The sequence below is a fragment of the Zootermopsis nevadensis genome, unplaced genomic scaffold (genome assembly GCF_977971745.1).
Source record: "Zootermopsis nevadensis isolate Lab colony 2312 unplaced genomic scaffold, Znev_1.0 Znev_ptg000021l, whole genome shotgun sequence".
NCBI classification, from domain to species: Eukaryota; Metazoa; Arthropoda; class Insecta; order Blattodea; family Termopsidae; genus Zootermopsis; species Zootermopsis nevadensis.
Window position 1 is genome coordinate 5,404,007 of NW_028259153.1, and position 23,217 is coordinate 5,427,223.

At 35.3% G+C, this 23,217-nt stretch overlaps 1 protein-coding gene across 2 annotated transcripts; it reads left to right on the top strand.

Annotated features, from left to right (window-relative positions):
• Positions 1-739: 739 nt before the first annotated feature.
• On the top strand, positions 740-23,177 carry LOC110836085 (uncharacterized). 2 transcript variants are annotated; one of them, XM_022076925.2, is made up of 17 exons: positions 740-826; positions 3,507-3,712; positions 4,953-6,558; positions 6,937-7,116; positions 8,159-8,275; positions 8,989-9,100; positions 9,485-9,686; positions 11,460-11,603; positions 13,343-13,435; positions 14,976-15,115; positions 15,762-16,241; positions 17,034-17,098; positions 17,216-17,335; positions 18,962-19,110; positions 19,505-19,657; positions 19,744-19,820; positions 20,577-23,177. In XM_022076925.2, the coding sequence occupies exons 2-17, from the start codon at positions 3,530-3,532 to the stop codon at positions 20,725-20,727; spliced, it is 3,972 nt and encodes a 1,323-aa protein (XP_021932617.2). In that variant the 5' UTR covers positions 740-826; positions 3,507-3,529; the 3' UTR covers positions 20,728-23,177. The 2 variants fall into 2 exon arrangements, with proteins under 2 accessions (XP_021932617.2, XP_021932616.2); XM_022076924.2 differs by having other exon boundaries at positions 779-1,041.
• Positions 23,178-23,217: the final 40 nt, after the last annotated feature.

The following is a 23,217-nucleotide window of genomic DNA, read 5'->3' on the forward strand; positions in this document are numbered from 1 at the left end:
ATGGCCATGTATTGTTCCGTGGCCCCTTTCCGAGGCGAAATACTGTGGTGTGCCGTCATATGTCTTTTAACAAATTAGGGTGTGCTGAGGGTGAAAAGAAGTTGAGGATCTCTTGTCTGTAAGGTACTTTGTTGACAAAATAGATCACAAGTTAAAAGATATTAGCTTTCTGCTACCGTGGCATGTCTTATTTCTATAGTACCAGAAATTTTTCAAAGTGTGGTCTGTAACCAACCAATGGTCAGTGAGATTTAGGTGGTCCGCTGGCAAATATTACACCGGTCACCGAACGTCGAAGAATTGCATCTCAACCGCACTTCTCCATCATCGTAAGAAGCTTTTCCGGCCTTTGATATATAAAAGAATATACTTAGTATTCTAATTATGACATATTCTTAATTACTATTTTGAATAGATTCAGAGACATGTTCAATTTTTTAATGAAACCCGTTGACATATATTCTGTAACTCCATTGAGCAGTCGTCCTTTGAAACCCTCACACACCCTCACAGCCTATTTCTTTGAGATCTATGCTAATACTATCTTCTTATTTACGCCTAGGTCTTCCAATTGGTCTCTTCCCTTCATTTTCTCCGATGGTAAGTGGGAAAAACCCTAGGGAATTTCTAATGTTGTTGCATCCGCTACAACTTCATGTAGAATTCCTGGGTCCCGAACCCCGGCCTTCGTGCTCAGTGTGTGGTCTTTGCATTGACGTTGTTCTTCCTGTCCCGATAGAAATTCGAATGGAGGAAATAGCCCAGGATGCTGGAAATGTGGTGTTATATCAGTGCGGAGCTAACCAGTGATAAAAGCACACAGCAGGTAAGGAGTAGGTCGTGTAGAGATCAGACCAAGAGAAGCGAGCGAGTTAAAACACCAGTGAGTGATAGAGGTCTGTCGTGAATATAAACACATTGCTTTTTGCTGAATTGCATGTCGACAGACGACTTTGCACCGCCGTGTTATGGAATTAGGTACAGTGATATAGAAGCCACATTTCAGTCGTAGTGTAATGAACAGCAGAACGCGGTAACTTGGTAAGTACTGTTCTATAATTCGGTTTTATAAGTGAAAGGGTTCAGTTCGCGTAATGTCGTGTGGAGTCCGGGTATCGAAGAGATAAAACTTTGAATTCATGAATTAGTTTTATTATTTACGTGAAGTGTAAATGTAACTAAAAGTTGAAGAAAAATTTGACTGCGGTCATCCGGGTTATAACGCCGTGTAGTCGTCATCAACGTTTCGGAGGAACCATTTATACCACCTACAGTGTTATACGGCTCCATAACACAACGATCATACGTGTTTAGTGTAAGATTGCGTATTGCCATAGTGTATTAGTGTACCTACAAAACAGAAGATTTAACGTAGGTACGACAAATGGAAAAGTACACGGTGGTCTAGCGGTTAGAACGCTGGCCTTGTAATCCTGGGGTCTCGGGTTTGATTCCCGGCGGTGCCCGAATTTATAACTTGTGTTGGGCAAGGCCGTGGTCTAGGCAACACGGAGTTTTCCTCCGTGGCATCCCAACAATTACTCCATTCACACACAGAAGAAGGCAATGGCAAACCACTTCTGGATCATCTGCCAAGAACGTATACGAGCAGGTCCCAGTCTGAGAAAAGGATGGAAGGATCCTGTTCATATGGACCTGTCGTCAGACAGAATACTAAATAATAATATAATAATAATACGACAAATGGAGCATGGATACATTTGGAGGTTATTTCTGTTACACTGTGTATAAACTGCTTCATGAAACTTGATGGTGAGAGGAACATTATTGCAAAACTTTGATTCGTACATAAGAACAGCCGAAAATGTCTGAAGGCAATGTTTGCGTTAATATTTTATTTGATAGCAAGGAAAATTACGAGGGTGAGTCAAATGAAAACCGTAAAACTGAGATAAAAATTCGAAATATCGCGCCATTGTCCTATAAGTTGGCAGACATGTTACCAATGCTATAAAGAGTATCCTATAGGTGGTAGTATAATGCAGACAAACATATCGCCATCACAGTGCCAATTTGAAAATGGCTGCTCCACTAGTTACGTGCACGAAAGAAGAACAACGTTCTGTAATTCGTTTTTTGATCAGTGAAGAATCTTGAAGAATCATCTTCGACCTGCAGTCAGATCAAAGCGACGTGGACTTTTGACTAGAGGTGTCCTTGACATGACAATGCTCGGCCCCATACTGCCCGTGCAACAGTTGCAACAATCCAAGACTTGCACTTTGAGTGTCTTCCACATCCGCCATACTCACTAGACCTAGCCCCAAGTGATTACCACATGTTTGGGCCACTCAAAGAGGCGATGGGAGGAAAGAAGTTCCGTTCTGACGAAGAGATACAGCAGGCGGTGCATGAGTGGTTGCGCAGACAACCACAAGAATTTTTTTCTAGAGGAATCCATACACTTCGTAAACGCTGGAGGGCCTGTATTGAACGAAATGGAGACTATGTAGAAAAATTATATAGTTGTGTACCGCTTTCACTCAATAAATTAAATTTTAAAAAAAAATCCGGTTTTCATTTGACTCACCCTCGTAGTAGATTATGGAACGAAGAAAAAACTCGTCTACTACTTAACGATGTTCATTATTTAATGTCTAATAAGGTGTGAAAATATTATCCTTGCATTTGTTCGGAAAAGTCACAAATTCCGTCAATTGGGATGGCTAATAACCCAGCCCGAATTCGAACCGGGTGATTGCAAATTAAAAGTCTAGTGTTGCCGCTGCAAAGCGCTGCTCAATGGAGAAAAGCCAACAAGGAAGTCAACAATGCGTGTTATTTGTCTGAGGCATTGAAGTAAAACAAAACTGTATAAAAGCGTACATACATTTTAGCAGTTGCGCTCGGCAGAAGGAATTATGAATGGCACACATAAGAAAAATTAAAGTGACAAAACTTATTCATTTTGAAATGGTCCATGGAAGTAAAGCTCTTCCATGAAATGAGTAATTATGACTGCCATGAATTCGTTCGTTACACTAGACAAACCGTTAATTCACGTACAAATGAAGACGGTTGTCTTCTGGGTTGTGTCATGTGGGCTTCTGCCATATTACACGACGCACCTACCCAGAGGGCAGTCATGTTCGTACTCGCCTTCGTGAGAACCTCAGAGCTCACTCACCTGCAAATGTCTGCTGTTAGTTGATTGAATTATATAATGAATGAATAAACGATCAATACTGAGTTCTCTAAATGCCCTTTGTGATGGTACTGCTCTATTGAGGGTTTTTTAAAAAAATTTAACTTCATCGTCAGTTACAATTTCAATCATTCTTCGTCTTCAGGTATAAAGGGGGGGGGGCATCTACTCTGTTGGATCCGGTATTTGTCTTTCCCCTATTTATACCAGAAGATGAATGGTTGAGACAGATTGAACATGTAGCTTAGATGAACATAAAAGGAACTGATTATTAGAGTTGAATGATCAACTCATAGATGCAGATAAGCATAATTGTAATAGTTTATTTTATGTTCAATAGCATTAATTTTGTGAATTACCACAATGGCTCGTGGTGATTACACAGTGCAAGAAGTGGAAGCATTGAAGCAAGCAGAGCGGGACACCTCATATCGAACATGTGTTCTAACCATGTTCATCTTCCTGGCCCTGTGCATAATCCTTCTCGTGATTGCTTGGACAACGTGGAAGCCAACCAATGAAAAGGAAACTTATCCACATCACAGTGTAAGTCGGGGATATTTTTTATCCATTAATAATTACTTATTTAGAACAGTGGTTCTCAGTCTTTCTGATTCATGTGCCGGTAAACTATTGACCATCGGATACCATTACCCTATCTGTCTGAAAATCTTATTATCACTAACATAACTTAACATGTTAAAAATTTACAACTTTATATGTTATTAATATCTATTAGTTTTAATAAAAAGTATATAAAAGAGTCGGTAAATATGAAATTTATAGATTTGAAAATTGATAACCACATAAATTGGACAAATATTGATAAACTGATACCTATATTAAGTGGAATATATTATATAGTTAGATCTACGTTGCATGTCAGCAATATTGACACACTGATATCGGTATTTTTTGCCTATTTTCACTTCATAATGAAGTATGGATAATTGGGGGGGGGGAGTTATTCATATAATAGCAAGAACATATTTACTTTAAAAAATGAATTTGTTATATTAAAGGCTAGTGTCAAAAATAGAAATTCATAAAGTCTGTTTAAGAGATTAGAGATATTAGCTCTTCCATGTGAATGAATATTCTCTTTAATGAATGTCATTGTAAATATCCAAGAACATTTTCATGTTAGTTCCAATATACACAGTGTCAACACAAGAAATAATAATGAGTTTCATAAACCAAATGCCAACCTCTCATGTTTTCAGATGAGTTAATAATGAGCTGGCATCAAAATTTTCAACATTATACCATCTAGTCTCACAAGTCTTATCAATAAAAAAGCAAGATTTAAAGTAGCATTGAAAATATACTTAATTACACACTCTTTTTGATCTGTTGATGAATTGCTAATGTTTACAAATAAGTCATAATATTCATGTGTTCTTATCTATGTAATATAAATGGGTAGTATAATTTATTTACTGCATATAATAGGTGGATTTATTTGTAACATATCACAACTTTATATGAACCCCTTTTCTTATATTATGTGAAATATTTATAATAGTATGATTGAACTTGTATATATGTATTGTATTATTATGACTTTCTTCACATATTTTGCCTTCTGGCTAACTTATGGATCCATGGAATGTAATAAAGATGTGTATGTGTATGCAGGTTGCCCTGCAACAGAATGTCCGTAGCTTAATTATGTGCTCTTGGGATAAGTTTGAGTCAAAAACTTCAAATAAACACATTATAATTTTCATGTCATTGAACTATTTTTTGTTATGTTTTTATGATTGCTTTGTTTACATGCTTTCAGAAATATGGTGACAAACGATATACACCAAACCTGGACACAGAGCATCCAGTTACTGAACCTGAGCAACAAACAACTATGAAGACTCATCTTAAAGAACATAAGAACATAACACTTAGCATACATCATCCTATTAGGAGAACACAATCCACAGCAACATCAGCAACGACCGAAAGGCATTTGATTCGGTTGGTTGCCTTTGAACCAACAGAAACCATCAATACTAATAAATTAAGCCAAACAAAACCAACCACTGTAAAAAACCCTCCGACAAGACAAGAAAATTATGCTAGTACTGCTACCACAGAAAATTTTCTGAAACAACAGATAATCCTTTTATCATCAGCAGCCACTTCACAAAAGCCTTTGACACATTTAGAAAGGTATGCTGCAATAACAACTACTGAAAGTCCTCTGATACGATTGGTAGAATACACTACAACATCAACAAGTCCAGTTACTTCTCTGAAATTAAAACAGCCATTAACAACCACTATACAAAAGTCTTTACAAGTAGAAGAAACTCCTGATGACAAATCAGTCCAAATGGTGTTAACTTCTAAACAACCAGTGAAATATACAACACCATATGTAGACAAATTTGAACAATCAGAATTAACTACTGAAGTACCTGTTCATTGGCATTTAACTACAGAAACTCCAATGTCAATCACAGAATTTCCCCAGACACAGCATCTACTAGAATCAAAACTGAAATCATCAACCGCAGTAGATCCTCTGCTGAAGTACAAAACAACACATGCAGTACATTCTACTGAGAGTACAGAAACGAAATTCACAACAGAAATTCCTCAACCAGAAAATCAACCAACACAGCAGCAATTATCCACACAGACAACAGACTCAGTCACAAGATCTACCCTGAGGAAAGTAACTGAGTCTTCAGTTTCTTGGAGTACAAATATACCAGTTACTGAATCAGCCACATCTACCACTTTCCTTGAGAGAGATGATATTTCAAAACATCCAAAGATTTCTACTTTGAAACATCTTACATCAAGTTCTGACAGCAGTGATGATGAGACCAAAAACCTTCCAGTTAATGATTTAACAACATCAACTACAGTATTTACTGGAAGTAGTTCTACAGTCAATAACCTGTCAGCTTCTACTGCAACTAATGATAATGTTACCTCTCATAGTAGCAATGCTACTATTAAGCTCACTATTATAGACAGATCAACAACGCCTGCTGATGTTACTACTGGTACCACTGATAATCTGGCATCTTCCAATAGTACAGGTTCTCATTTTCAACCTGTTTCTATATTTGTAACAAGTAATGCTTCTGCTGATTCTACTACAAATTCTACTATCACACCTGTTACTGATATCACTGACAACTTATTATCACAGTCCACCACCATTTCACAGCTTAAAAACATTAGTAGTGTTTCAACTACAAGAAATGTGCTAATTCACGCAACTGTTACTGGAGAAAAGAGTGCTATTGCTAATACAACAGCAGCAACAGCTGGTGTTACTCTTTCAGTCATGTCAACGCAGTACAGTCCATCTGGTGAGACATCCATTCCAACGCCATCAGATAAGAGCCAAAAGATCATTGTAAATGCCACTATTGAACCAGGTTAGTTGTTGAATTAATAGATCTTCAGAAATGTGTGCCATAATTTAGCTACAGTTGTTCCATATTAATTAAATTATAAATATACTACAAGTGTTCTACTAACTGAGAAATGTATCTCAAGAAATGTTTTTAAAGTTCATATATCTTCCTTTGTAAGGAATGAGCCTCATGGATGCATCTTTCATCATTGTCTGTGTTAAAGGAGACTGAGCATATGATCCACCATCTATTCAGGCCAGTGTTTCAATTTCAAAATCTGTTCCATCATTTACAAGTATTGAAATTTCAAAATAAAATCTGGTGTTGTTTCCTCTTATCCCATCAGTCACATATTTATTTATAATTGATGTAATAGTCTGTTTTCTCATTTATTTACAGAGAAAATTTCACATTGCACATCAAGTACGTGTAAGGTTGTGGCCAGTCGAATGCTGAGTATGATGAATCATTCTGCAGATCCATGTGAAGATTTCTATGAATATGCATGTGGTGGGCTGAGGGACAACAGAAATCTTCTTCAATATGACCCTCAGCATGAGGTCTGGACCAGGATTGCTAGTATGTATTAATGAAAGATTGGAATACTCTACTACAATGTGAGTCCCAGTAATTTCTGAATTACCCTCATATGTGTCTTGAATAGCACAGTACCAGATATTATTTAACAGCCATCAATTTTAAATTAAATAGATCTCTTATAGAGACATATCAACTGATTCATGTTCTCAAAAGCTTGGACAATGGTTGTATCAACTGTGAAGTTTATTTACCATCTAATAAGAATTGATATGATGGCTAAATAAAACCAACATGCCTGTTATTTAAATTTATCTCTGACCCAGCACTTAACTGGTCTTGAAATAAACTGATAAATCTCTGACAGATAAAACAGAATGTAAACTAATTTCTAAACACTCTTACAATACATGGAATGTAAGCTGAGAGATTATGACAGCCTCTCAGTAACACTTCAGCATACTCCACATACTCCTCACTGAGGTCAGTTTACCATTGCCATCTTCCTGATGGATGCAGTAAACCGGTCTTTTGGAATAGTACACAACACTCTGTAAGTTGTTGTTAGGGGATCAGTGACTGCACAGTAGCTCACACTTCTTCAGAAAATCTAACAATAGCACAAAGATAAATGGACACAAAAGTGTTGGTGCTGTATGAAAATGCCAGGCCCCATACCAGCTGCCAAGCAACACAGATGACTTGCACAGCTATGTCCATAAATCAGTGTATACTATCCTGAAATACTGGTTTCCTACATCCAACATGAAGATGCCAGAAAATGGCAATGGTGCAGTAATCTCAGTGAGGAGTGTGCTAAAATGTGATTGTGTGGCTATCAGCAACTTCCTATCATTCTGAATGCCTGGCATATTTTTATGCTTTCTTTCATTTCAAATATGAAAATACTTGGTTATTCAAAATGAATAATTATATTTTTATCTCCTCATTAATTCATACTTCCAGATTATCATCATATTACATAATTTTGTCTTAGTCTCACAGCAAAGCAGTGGTAATTGAACTTCATTCTGACATTAGTATTCAGCATCAGAGACGAAATTAAGGTTCTCTGTTGTTACAGGTGCTGTGAAACGGATTGGTGTGCATAGCTCTGAAGCATTCCAAAAATTCAGCAATTTTTATGATCAATGTTTGATGTATGATTCCATCATGAATAAGACATCTCGCTTACAAGAAGGTCAGTAGTAAAGATGAATAATTCAGTATGGTTACTGTAGAAAGTAAACTGCCTTGTAATTACAATCAATGCAGCATTTTATTTTGACAGTTCAAAATGATTTCTTTCAACTCCCACACAGTTGAACATGTTTAATCCACTGATTTATGTCACTTAACTGTGTTTTTTTACAGGAAAAAATGAACAGCATAAAATGTTTTTAGTAAGGTTATATCTGCCCTTCCAGGACCCTCTGTGAATGGTGTTCTCAGTGAATGTATACAATTGATTCCTAGGTTATTTGATAATGAGCACTAAATGAGATGGGAAGGAGGTATTAAATAAGATTTTGAAAATTCTGGCCTGTTTTCAGGTACTGTAGCAATCCTGAGGGAAATCACAAACACCTCTGTCATGATAAGAACTAGCAATATACAGTTTTATTAAAATAAATTCACTGAACAAGCACGCTGGTGTAACAGTAATGTTCTGTACGTATATTCAGGAGGCATGAATTTAGAATTTAAGTGGGTAGTACCATGATATAAGACCAAAGTGTCTACTTCAAGATATTTATCAATTAAAATGCATAATTATCTTTCCAGCAAGTTTGATGCTAGATAATCTCTGCTGAAATAACAGTGTTAAATAACCTAAGAATTAATCAAACCTCAGAAGTTATTCTCAAAGAAGTTAAGCAGGTAGTACTGGCTGTCCTAATTTTCATGTTGCAGTTCGAAAGGTGCTGGACAGTGTTGGCAAGATGTACAGTCATACAGGCTGGGCAGTAGGAAATCTAAATTTGAACCTCACCAGCCTTCTGGTGAAGCTTTTTCAACTGAACAGGTATAATAACATGCAGTGATAATTTTTATATTTAATCTTATCTCTATTTATGAGCTCCTGTATTATGCATTTTCATTTTAAAGCAGATGAAGATTTTACTACATCTTTATTTATGTGGTTTTAGTTCTGACTTTAATATGGTTGTATGATCAGTAGCAGGCAACATGGCAAACAATGACATGGTGTTTGTTGATGGTGCTGGAGGCAATCTCTTGTAAAATGTTAATATAACATTACATAAAACTATTTTAACAATTTATGTGAATTTCTAAAACTCGAATGGAATTCAATTCTCTTATGAAAAATTAGGTTTTCGTTTAAGCTGCATCTTACAGCAACGCATCCGTCTTGTAAGTGGAGAAGTAATAAATCCTATTATTTCAGTGCCCCACTGTTCGATGTGCAGCTGGATGTTGATGTCCACAATGCATCCAGGTTCTTGTTAAAGTTGACTGCACCATCCCACCAGTCTAAGTTTCAGTCTGAGTCTACATTTGTTGCCCAGTGCAAGACCCAGATTGTTGCTCAGGAAAAAGGGAATGTTAATCTCAAGGATGTTTACCGCAACAAATATCTAGCATGCACAGTAAGTTTCTGTTCACTTTGTAGATGAAGTATAATAAAATGCAGTAGTGAAGATATGTTATCAGTCCAGCCATTCATGAGTTATAAAATTATTTAAATTTTAAAAAATATGTTTCGCTGTATCCACATTACATCTAATGTTGTGGTATAATGGAATCCAATGATTCATCAGTATCAGAACAAATGCCTATCATTAGACTTGTCCTAAGCCAATTCAATTCACATCATATTCTCTAAGATCCATTTGAATATTATTGTCCTACCTACTTGGTTTTGCAAAGTTTGTTGATCCCAAACATTTTCAAAGCAACATGTTCTATTTCTTGTTTTTATCCTCCATGGAAATTACATTTTAACAGTATTTGATGGTCAACTATGGAGCCTCATGTTATGCAAATTCCATTTCCCTATTTGTTAGTATCTCCTAGATCTACTCTCTCTCTCTCTCTCTCTCTCTCTCTCTCTCTCTCTCTCTCTCTCTCTCTCTCTCTCTGTTTTCACGTGCCTTGAACTTTGTTTGTCTCTTAGCGTTGCTTTAAATATTGTGGTTTACTTTTCAGTTTTCTCAGAGTATATTATTTTCTTCTTCTCCTTCCTAAAGTCATTTCCACAATTCTGGGTCAAAAATTGCATAGGAGTCACCAACTGTCTCTGTCTGCCCATGCTTGCATTTCACCTACCCTCTTCAAGTTTCATCCTCTCCTCTCTATATCTCTTTTAACTTGGTACATCCATTGTGGGCATATTCTGTCCCTGAGTTTTCTTCCACTCATCTTCATTTTCAATAATATTTTTAGTATTCTATGGTCAGCCATTTTTTAACATATCCAAACTGCCTATTTCTATTTCTCATGATTCAGTTCTGTACTTCCTCCATCTTGGGCTCTCCCCTAATGTATGTTTTTCCAATTCTATCTCTCCTTGCTTTGTTCACTACTGCCCTCATGAATTTAATTTCAGCTGCTTGTAGTTTTATTTTTCCTATGTCCATGTATCTGCTCTGTATGATAGTAATTTTTTAAAATACATGATATATATTGAAATTTTACATTACTCTACATTACTTTACATTACATATTATATGGATATAAAATGTGAGCATTCTATTATGAATATGTTTGAATGCACATTAATTGTACAAATTGCAAGTGTGCAGTTAAAAGAAAAAAGTAATATGATACTGTTGGAATGCCACATAAAATAGTGATATGATCAAATATCCTTTTCATAAAGAATGGTAGTACAAAATTGCATGACACACAAACAGTTTTTAACATCTTCTTTTCCTATTGCATGCAGAAAAGAAGATATATTTTGTTGCCCTTCTTCTCTGACTTGTATGCTATAAAATCTCTTACAATGAAATTGTCTTCAAGACATAGGGTTTGAAAATGTGGAGTGGATTAATATTTTTAAAGATAAAATCCAATGGCAAGCTATTCTGAACATTGCAATTGAACTTTCATGCTTCATAAGAGGCGGGGAATTTCTTGACACCCTCAGTGACTAAGCTTTTCAAGAAAAACTCTGCCATCTTAGTATGGAATGATTTTCCATAGTTTCAGAGACTCTCTCTGCTGCTATTATAGATTAATACTGATTACTTCGTTGTATATCTGGACATTGTAAAAGAAGCATATGTTTGTATGACTATGCAGAAATTCTAAAAAAACAAAAAAACAATTCTCCTGCTCCTCTTTATTGCAGTAGCATTGCTGTACTGAACATAGATGTAATGGCTGTCTTATTTTCTGTTATGCTATGTCTGTTGCAGAGAGACTATGGGAAGTACATGAATGTTACAGAGAAGGCTCTCAAGGAACTGGGCATGTTCATGGATCTGGAACCATTCCATGAGGCACAGCACATAAAAGATCTTAGGTTCTTCATTGAGTTTGAGATTTTACATCACCTCAGAGTAAGGAATACATTCTCATACTATATTTTATGTAAAGCTTATACTTCCTCAGGTAGACCACCTTATATGCAGGATGAGTAAAAACAAAGCTACAAGTGAAACTGGATGTTAGTAAAAATATAATTTATATTTAATCAGTTAAGATGCAAGACCATATACGGTCTTAATATGGTACTAAAATTCTCAAAGTTTAAAAAGTAACATTTGCTTAAAATATTATTCGTGTAGACTGTTATTGCTAAGAATATGGGATATATAGTTGCTGCCTGTGTTATTCTTTCTCTTACCAATTTTCTTAGTCATACATTATGTCCCTTTAAAGATAACACTGTAAAGGTTTCTGTTTCACACTGATCATTGAATTTTTAGTTGATTGTTAAAACTCCTTGCATGGTGGATCAGTCAACAGCAAGGCCTCTATTGACAAGACAGCACATCCTGAGCGTGAATGGAACCTGAACTCTAAGAAATTTTGTTATCTCTCTCTCTCTCTCTCTCTCTCTCTCTCTCTCTTTTTTGTTTGTTTGTTTGTTTGTTTGTTTGTTTGTTTGTTTCTTTGTTTGTTTCTTTGTTTGTTTCTTTGTTTGTTTGTTTGTTTGTAATTTCGCCTTGAATGTCAGGTTACATCTGTTGTTAACCTAAACTTTCAATTTGAAGACTTGTCTTAGTGTTAACAGCTGTCTTCATTGACCAATTGGAAAACTATATAAACCAATTTTGTTATTGTTTCAGATGTTTATGTTTTATTATCCTCCACTAATACAGTATATTTAGGGCTATTAAATCAAAAAGGTTGTAATGGGTGGGCAAATATCCTAGGTAAGAGAAGCAAGAAACAGAATTTTTGCATGGTTAGATAAAAAACAGTAGCAACTTGGAAGAACAATAAGGGCATATGGGAGGAAAATATTAAAATGGGTCTTTTTAGGTTCTTGATATGAAAACTGAATTGAGCCGGGTTGCAGTTGGTCTAATGGCAGGCTTTTGTGTTAGTGAAATTGGACCTTTGGATTAAAATACCTCAAAGTTGGTGAAAAAATGAAGGTATGTGAAACATTTGACCACATGTAGTAGCTTTCAGATTTTTATTTTCTACTGGTGTAGATGTCATGTGAAGCTCCTTTGTGTTGTATAAAGTCATGGAGAATCTACAATAGGTATATGAAGGAAATTTATCCTGCTTAATAATTTGGTGCTAAAATAAGTTACAATTTGCTACTTAATTTCCTCTGCACTAGATTTATATTTATACTGCTATGGCTTGGTTACTGGAGCCTTATTTGTAGCAACAGAATTCCCCATTGGAAGATGAAAATGACAAAAGTGAAAACCTATAAAATATGTCCTTCCTTTCACACCTTTGGATTACTGAGAACAGACTAACACTGTGGTAACCGAACCAAAATGTTCAGTACTGGTAATGCCAAAGTCCACCACTGGACTCAATCTTGAACCAGCTCCATCTACATTAAGTCCTCACAAACCTATCTCCCTAAGATCCAGTTTAATGTTACCCTGCCATCTCCTTTTTTGGTTACCCAAGTGAACATTTGCAGTGCATTTCTTGTTGCTTTTACCCCAGCCACATGAGCAGCCTATTGTAGCTCCCTAGATTTCACTGTCCTAACGACAGTAGATGACCAGTATAAATCACAGACTTTCTTCTTTTATGATATTATTGGTCTTATAAATATTATGCTCTGTACAGTTAACAATAGCCTGTGTGTTAATTTTTGCAGGAACTGCCATCCTCAGGAGAAATGAGGCACATTCTGTTGTCAAAGCAGTTTATGAGCTTATCTGTTGATGATCTTCAGGCAAAATACCCTCTGGTATGTGGTATGAGCAACAACAGTGCCTAGAGCAAAGCAAGCTTTAAAATGAAATCACATAATTACTTCACTTCTTTAAATAATCTAAATCAAGTATGGTACCAAAATAGTGTCATGGTGAGATATATAGTATAAATTTTAAAACTATTCTTCCTTTGATATGAATTACAGAAGGCCTTTTGGAAATGGATTAATGTGTGTAGATGGGTTGGATGATACACAAAATATCTGAAGTTGGACTGAGTTCAGGCTTTGTTGAGATATTTACTGTGATATGTTCTTGAAATATTAGATTTTCTTGGGATGTTTTGAGTGATTTTATTGCACATTTATGAACAGACATACAATTCATGTGACACTAAAGTGTATACTCTTTAGTGAAATTTACCAGTAAAAGTGGTAATAATTTCTACCAAAGAGACACAGCCTAGTAGAACATTTACCTTACATTCAAGAGGTATGTGATTCATATTTCAACTGGTGCTAGCCATCCTAACTGGGATTTTTCATGGTTTTCCTGACTTCCCAGGTAATTGTCAGGTTAACATTTCCATATAGGGGTTGTGGCCTGTTCTTTTCTTTTCTAGATACTGCTTTGGCGATTGTCTGACAGAAACAGGAACGTAAAAGATTCGGTAGCAGTGTAAATTGCACTCAGCAACTGAGAAATAAATATTATTATAATAACACTCTATCAGTGGTATCAATGATACAAGTGATTTAGCACTGAATAAGATGAAAGGATGGTTATGCACAGTGAAGTGGAAAGATTGGGAGAGTAAGTGGCTCAGCTTGTTTCAAAGTGCAGGATTGTCATTTACTGAGGACTGAGGGTGGCCACAATATGAACCTGTCAGAAGTTGTGAGCTGAATACCACCCAAGTACAAGTCAGGGGTATTAGATTCTGTATTATTTATTTATGGTTTGTTTAATGACACTGTCAGTATATCAGACTACATAGGATGATTAATGACTAACAAATTGAAAATGATATGGAATTAAGAGGTTGTGGCCTAATTTAAGATACTATCTTCACATTTTTCTGATATTATTAATGAAAACCAGGAAAGAACCTAGTTAAGATAGCTAGTGTATGCACCAAGATTTGAACCCAGGACTTCCCAAATATAAAGCAGGAGTCTTTACCTTGACTGCAATGTTAAGTAATTCCTTGTTGTGTGTTTATTTTCTGTATGATTTCATACCACATGACATACAGATCTGTGTATCACACAATCAAGGCCAGCTGTCAGACTAATTTGCTTTACCAACAGGAAGAATAAGTACTAAGAGTTTCAATTACTATTTTAAATGAGAAGGTTATACAGTGAGGTTATTTGGTGGCTGTTCTGATGGGACTAGGAATTGTGGAAACTGATGCACAGATCCCTTTAACAGAAAGGCTGTACAGTGCTGCCAGTACAGCTATCAAGTATCCTTACTATATTAAACAGATCTAATGGACCTATTTTAACAGTCACAATTCTGAAATGATCCAAAGATATTTCCTCTTATGTTGTGTGACATGTTTGTTTGTAGGTGGACTGGAAGACACTTCTAAGTGCACTGGTGGGTGACAGTGTCAATTTACACACCACTGTCCAGCTATACTTTAATACCTACTTTGACAGTCTCTTTGATAAACTCAGTATTCTATTCAAAACAGACAACAAGAACAGGTAGAGTACTTACAGATTTCCTTGGATTGTACTAATAATTCCTCTAAGAGAATAATGCTAAATGTTAACAGTTTATTTGGCATATTTCTTTAAAACTACGTTATACATTTTAAGTGGTTTATTTTAATAACACATGTGGGTCAGATAATAAGAAAGAGAACAGGTGCTTAACAAGAAGCATTTTAGTAAAACCGGTTCATAACATAAATTATAATATTGATTTTGTTATGAAAATAAAATTTTAATTATGTGTTAGTCAAGAATTTTCAGACAATATAATAATAATAATAATACTTTATTTCCTGTAGATCAAAATACATTGATATAGGATATGTCAAGATGTTTGAATGTGAAACTACTGTTATTTCTTATCTGTTTGTGGACTATTTCTCATTTAAGTGAAGTATAAAGTATGTGAACTGAATAAGAATTACCAGAACAGTGGGAGTAAATCAGTGAAATCATGAGTGTTCAGGAAACAGCAGATGCACAATTTACTACTTGCAATGTTTGCACATGTCCTGTTAGTGGATCATCTGATGGAGATTCAGAGTCCCTACAGTTGTGAGGATTACTGTCCTCAAAGTGGCTACAGGTTTACTGGAAGGTGTGATATCTTCTCTGACTCATATATTTTCTTCTGCAGGATGAACATGCACAATGCACTGCTTGCAATGTTTGCACATGACCTCTATGTGGATCTAGTGGAAACACAGAGCCCCTGCAATCGCAAGGACTACTGCCTCAAGGTGGCCAGTGGTCTGCTGGAAGATGTGTCATCTGCACTCTACCTTTCCACCTTTACCAGAGAGCAACTAAATGCTATGACGCTAGAGCTTCAGACACTATTCACCCAGCTGAAGATCATACTTCAGGAACAGTTCAAAGAAGCTGAGTGGCTGGATGATTTTTCACGCTCATATCTCACCAGTAAGCTACAACAGCTGATTCCAATTGCTGATGGAGGCGTAGCTTTCCTGGATAATTCATACCTGCTGAATGAACAGCTGTCAGAAGTGAATATTAGTTCTGGTAGCTACCTCCAGAATTCAGTGCAGCTGGTACGACGGTATAGACGCAGCATGTATTCTCTCTACAATACTGAACCAAATGTTACAAACACCATGTAAGTATAGTTCATAGTTCTCATTATGAATTTTCAGAGTTTCAAATGAGGCACAGTATTCTGTAATGTCTCACAAATCTAGTTTTGCAGATCCATGATGATTAAAATAAGGAGAGTAAGATGGGCAGGGCATTTAGCATGCATGGATAGAAGAGAAATTCATAAAATATAATTTAGTCAGGAAACCTACAGGGAAAAGACATACAAGCTATGAGGGAATGATAGTATTAAAATGTATTTTAAGATATGAGGGTGAGGACTAGATTCATCTGGATCTAGGACAGGGTTCAATGACAGTCACCTGTGAACAAAATAAAGAACCTTCAGGTTCCATAAAACATGGGAATGTTTCAACTAATGGAGTGACTACCAAGCTTCTCAAACTGGACTCTACTCTATAAGTTTGTTGGCTAATTAGTCACTTCTGTATATTAAATGTGGAACATTTATGACATCATTAATTTAATTTATGTGACTTTGACTTTCAAAATCTGATATGCAGGTCTTTCTATCTGGTAGTCCACAAATGTACCAGCACCTTTTCTCATAAAATACAAAAATATAGACGTTTGAAATTAATAATGGAGATTGAAATATCATTGTCTTTATTGACATTTTGAAGCTTTATTTCTTTGTCTAAAAATTAAAACGTATTACTTACTCTCCACTTTATTACATTTAAGTACTTGAACATTTGTTTCTAAAAATGAAAAATAGTGTTATTGCTATGTAACAAACTTCTTGCATCTTGATTTTGACAAAAATAAATGAAACAGGAAATTTATTTTTCAGTTGGTCATACTTTCTCTTGCCCTATGACACCCAAGCTCTTGCTATATATCAACTCAACATTGTTGGTGAGTAAAATGAAAATTTAATTTATTTGCAGTTTGTTTCTTTGGAAGCAAATTCTTAAATACATACAGTTGTCTTCATAACATGTTTCTTTCCTCTGATTGTGTTATATGTGGTAGTGATCCCATTTGGGCTGATTGGGTCTCCACAATCCATACCTGATCTGCCAGACTACATTTTCAAAGCTCGGGTTGGCAATGACTTAGCCCGCCAGATAACACACCACTTTGACATCACAGGTATGTATGTACACAGGGATACAATGAAACAGAAATGAGAAAAAACAAAAAACTTGATTAAGGATTTATTTTTCCAGTACATATCTGCATCTCACATCCAAATTAGTTTTTCTTAAAATAAATATCCCCATTCTAATAATGAATTTTATCAGAAATACTTATATAATCAAGAGATTTGGGTCAAAGACATTTCCTTATAATGCTGGTCAGATCCAACATGCATTCTCATATAACCATGACACTTTGGCTAAATGTTAAATTCTCTTTTTGTACTTTCAACCTGAACATCTCAAGTCGTATACAAAAGATCTCTTAACCCTTTCATTGCAAATTTTTATTTTTCTTGAGGTTGATAGAACCATATAATATTAAGTGCAAGAACCATCAAACTTATGTTCTGATTTAAGCCACAGTTCAGCATAAATACCAACAAAATCATGCTTAAACACCACAAATAGTTAGGCACCTGCAATCAGCATGTTAAAGAAACATGAAAACACCTAAGATTGGTTTTTATATTCAAACCTGAAGACAATGAATTGCAGTGCTACTAAAATTTATTTATGCAATAAGAGGTTTGACTTGATAAAGGATGAAAGCAATTTCAGAACATGTAAACCCAGAGTTCTTGATGAACAAAGATAGTGAAACAAACAGAACCTGTGCTAAATTAGATGACAGAATTGTAATAATAACAGCCCCATTAACCAGCAAACAATAATACTAAGCCTTGGTGCTGTTTTTCCATTACACCATGAATAGTATATTTCCTGTTTGTATCAATTTCTGCCTTCTTAACTTCTCAGACTTAATTCCTCCCAACAATATAGTGTACAGTTTAAATACTGATATCACCTGTTTTCTTCACTGCAGTCTCATGTCAGATAGTCAGTAATTTTTAAACTTTGATGTGATGACAGGTAAGGGGCAATACTTTTTAAATTTTATGTTTATAAATAAAAGTTTCAAAATGTCAGGAAAGACAATATTGAATTTTTACATGAAAGCCACTAGCATGGATTGAATTTTACTGCATAATTTATTAATTTAAAATATTTTATTCACAAACACTTTGGTGAGTAGTTATTTTTGTTGAAGATGACTGTCTTCTGGGATGTTAAGGTGTGTAGTCTGACAGAACTTTGCCGTTTCAGAGGTACTTACTGCCTCCATCACTACATAGTGCAACATTCCAGAAGACAGTCAATCTTCATATTCACCATGATGAGAACCTGAAATCTCACCATTTATTTTTGTTCTTTATGACAAGCAGGTGCCCATGTGATATACCACTATGCATTACCAGAATGCAAAAAGTTCTGCAGACAAGCATTTTCTTTATCTCTTTGGTTTTAACCCATATTCAGATAATTTGTTTCTAACATTCCTCACAATAAAATAAGGCATGGATGAATGTTGTTACCTGAAAGGCTGCTAGAAGTAACCAAAGCAAAAATATATTCTGTCTTTTTATAAATGACTATGATTCACAGGCATTTTCATTTTGGCCTCATTCTTTGCTTTCTCACCTCTTTTCATTATGAGTATATATTCTGCAGCAATTAGTTTTATTGTTAACGTTTTTTATTAAGCACTTAGTACTGGAAATGACTGATGTTCTTGCAGGGATTGAGTATGGAACAAATGGAAAGGATTCAAACCTGCTGTCTGATGTGACAAGGTACAAGTATAATACCATCAAGGAGTGTGATGAGATGGCTTACTCATTTGAAAAGTCATGGACTAACCACAAACATGAAATCTTTACTTACCAGGTATTTATTTATGTGATTGTAGTAAAAGAAAATATACACAATGCAACCAAGGAACATCACTTACAAGACTGTCAGTTATTAGTTGTTAATTATGCATACTGACTGAACAATATTAGAAGTTAGAAGTGTCACTAGTATATAGCTATTATGAATAACAGAGAAGTTTACTCTGTAACTTATAAACTCCATGTCAGTTATTTTTGTCATCTAAATGCATGTATGTTTCTTATTGGACAGCCATGGATAATATGTTATTTTTAACACTTTGTGCTTCTTATTTTGGTCTCTTCTGTTGCTCAGTTTTCATGAAACAACACAGAAATTCTAGCATAGTCTGTAGTTTGGTCATGTAAGGATTGAGACAAACAAGTAAAGAATTATATTGCTTCTATAGGTGGATCCATCCCAGTCTATGAATGAACGCTTTGCTGACAGCAGTGCGCTGCAATTATCTTACAAGACATTCAAAAGAAATGCTGGGTCAGAGCCTCTTCTGCCATGGTTAGACATGAATCATGACAAGCTGTATCATATGTTAGTAGCACAGGTGAGTTCTGGATGCAGCTTAGTAGCACAAGGCACATTTGACACTAAAGATTGATTTAATCTGATGCAAGAAATGATTTATTACAGGAGTTATGTACCAAGGGAGGTATGTTGGACTATACCATCCAAATGTTTGAGAGTGAGCAAATGCCACCATTCCTTAGGTAAGAAGAGGTCATTCCTATGTATACTGTTTTCCTGAACAGTTAGTACATATTTTACTGTTCAAAAATTGACTTTCTTATGTGTTTTTTGAATGAAAAAATGCAAATAACACATGTGGAAACTGTGTTCTGGTATGGATTACACCTTTCCAGTCTAGTTAAGAAACATGATATCAAATCTAAAACTTCTTGACGATGGTGAAGAGTCAATTGAATAAAAATTTTCTTGGATATTATCCATCGTCTAGTAAATATAAAACGTAAAACGACGTTTCGGAGATGGGACTCTATCTCCGTCTTCAGGTTCCTACACAGTTGGGCCCACTAGAAAGAGCTAATCCCTATCTCCGGAGATAGACGATGGATAATATCCAAGAAAAATTTTATTCAAGAAACATGATGGTTTATTACTAACCACGATGGCAAGTTGCTGCCACTCAGTAGCATCCTGCAAAATGTTATGTGAATATATGATTCAAAATCTGCTCCAACAAATTTGTATGTAAATTTGAAATGCATAACTAGCCCAATGTCAGCATGCAACATATATGATTTACTCTAACACAAAAACCAGTACTCTTATTATTAATTAGATTAAAATGATGGTTTGAGTGGAGAAACTTATGATACAGAATGAAAGTTCATAGGAGGTTATAATTCTGCAAACAAAGATTATAACTCAAAAATAAAGTGTCAGAACAAAGCGCAGCATACAAACATAGCTAATGGATTTAATTTGTTTGCTTTATATTACAGGGTAACCAACTTGGTACAGAATTCTGAACTGTTTGCCCAGGCATACAGCTGTGGACGGGGCACGCAAATGAACCCTGAATTCAAATGCAACTCATTCCCTGAACTAAGAGAGGTTGAAGGGTATGACGGATCAGATCTTTCTCCTCATTAATGGACAGTTATTGCTGGGTGATAGTTGCAGAAACATTTTACATTGCAGTCCCACATACAGGTGTCAATAAAATCTCATAACTATTTATGAGGTCATACACAGATGAACATCACAAAAATAACTCCAAATATGCTATAAAATGCATTCTGCAATGCAGCTGAAAGATTTGTGCTGTGCCAATCCTCATGGTGCTCATATAGAATCCAGTGCATAAGTTTTATTAATAAATATACCCCTGTTTGTTTTATTGCATTGTTTTTTATAAACTCTAAATAAGTATTTTGTGGACACCTGTATTATGATGGTTCTGGGTACTGAGTGACAGTGTGGCATCAGTAGTTTGGTACGGTCTTATTCCTATCCTGAACATAAATCTTAGCAGTTTGATCCATACCACAGATGGCAATAAAACTTTTTAGCTGCCATTTTCATAAATAATGCAAAATACATTGCACAAATTTCTCATATTCATATCATTTTGACCAAAAGAAAAGTTCCGGGAAATTTTTGGAATATGCAGCATAATCAGTATTTAGTATTAAACTGTAAAAAATTTGTGAAATTTAATCAGAATCATTACATTTAAAACTTTGCATACCATGTAGTGTATTGAAATATAAAAATAAGCATACAAACTGTTAACATTATAAATGCGGCACTAGTGTCATTTATAGTGTTAACAGTTTGTTTGTATGCTTATTTTTATATAATCATTACAGCTATTGCTGAGAAAACTGAAATTTTATTCCATCCATTATGTAAAGTAGTCTATGTTTTACAATTATTAGATTCCTGTTTGTAGGGTGTTGGTGTAAGATATGTAAACATCTGTAGTACCAAATATCAATAAAATCCAGTAAACCATGAACATTTCAAAAAAAAAATGCAAAGGTGGGCCCAGCCATGTTCATATCCCCCCCACCCCACAATCACAACCACTCTCTATATTACATCTGAGAGAAAGTTAAAAAAAACATGGCTGTAGACCCTCTTCTGACTCCTTGGCCAAAATATTGGGTGTAGACATTCCACCATTTCCCTGTAAAATAAAATCTTATTTTACATTTTGTTCACTGTTACTTTGTAAATCTAGTAGAATCATTCTTTCATTTCACTTTTGTGTATCTCTGTTGGTAGCGTGTATGCCTTTGGTACAGGTGACCCAGGTTCAGTTCCCAAATAGGCGTTTTCTTATCTTTAGGTTTGTAATGGTAATGAAGGCCATAAAATATAATTTCTTTTGCAGATTTTTGCATTTATTATATTCTTGTTTCTTTCGTTCACATTTGAGAACAATAGCAGCACATTTGGTTTCTCAACCTCTACTTCTTCAGTATTGTCTTTACCAAACAAAGATGATGCTTCGCATTTTGAAGTTCAAAGTTCCCCTTCCATGACATTAGGATTCGTGTTTTAATCTATGCTCTGTCAATCAGTGATTGTGACTGAACCTGGGCTATGGTCATTAAAGTAGTGTGTTTATGTATTTGGATGTTACATATTTTCTATAAGATGTGTACATATAAAATTTGCAGCATGGCTCGGGATAAAGTAGCCCAAAAGATGACAGCACGTGCGTATGTGTGTGTGTGTGTGTGTGTGGGGGGGGGGGGGGGGGGGGCTTCAAGCATTGACGTCAGACTCATCAGTTTTTCTGTGCCTACTGTTGATTTAAGAAGCCATAAACACAATGTATGTGTTAGAAAATACACTTGTATAGAAGTTTTTCTGTCTGTAAGAAAATACTGTAATGAGACATCAGTTTTTTAAGTCAGTTAGAGGAACATGTGAATTTTGAGTTCAAAAATAACATACAATACACATGTTGGTAAAAAAGCATCTTCTCTTAGATTAGATTATTCAGCAAGATAATGCTACAGCCCATACAACAAGGACAACCCTTGACATACTGTGGCAGGATTTCCTACAGGCACCTTCCACAGGCACTAAATAATTCCCCCATCCTTTACACTGTCCATACCTCACACACCTTCTAACTTAGAGATTTTATTTTGAAACAATACCAACAAAATCTATAGGACCTTTGGGAAAACACATTTACTGCACAGTATACTACATAACACTACTTTAACATGATAATGAACCTTTCAGTTCCATAACAGCAATATGAAGTGTGCCTTCAACATGATGAGTCTCACCTTGAGTATGTCCTGCTTTGTTTATCATTTTGAAATGCAGAAATAAACTACTGAGATAGCAGATTGTTTAAACCTGCTTTAAATTTCTGGCTACTTTATTATTGGGCAGTGCTGTAATCCCAGAATTAGATACCAATATTCAAATGTATCCTTTAATTGTAGAACAAGAAAACTAGTGTAATACCCATTGAACACTGCAATATAAAAATATATTGTCATTGTTCATATACAGCCATACTGTACATATAAATATGGACTTATGACATTTTATAAAATAATACATAAAATGTTTTTTCATTTTATAACTGACCTGTAACATCACCTCATGCTG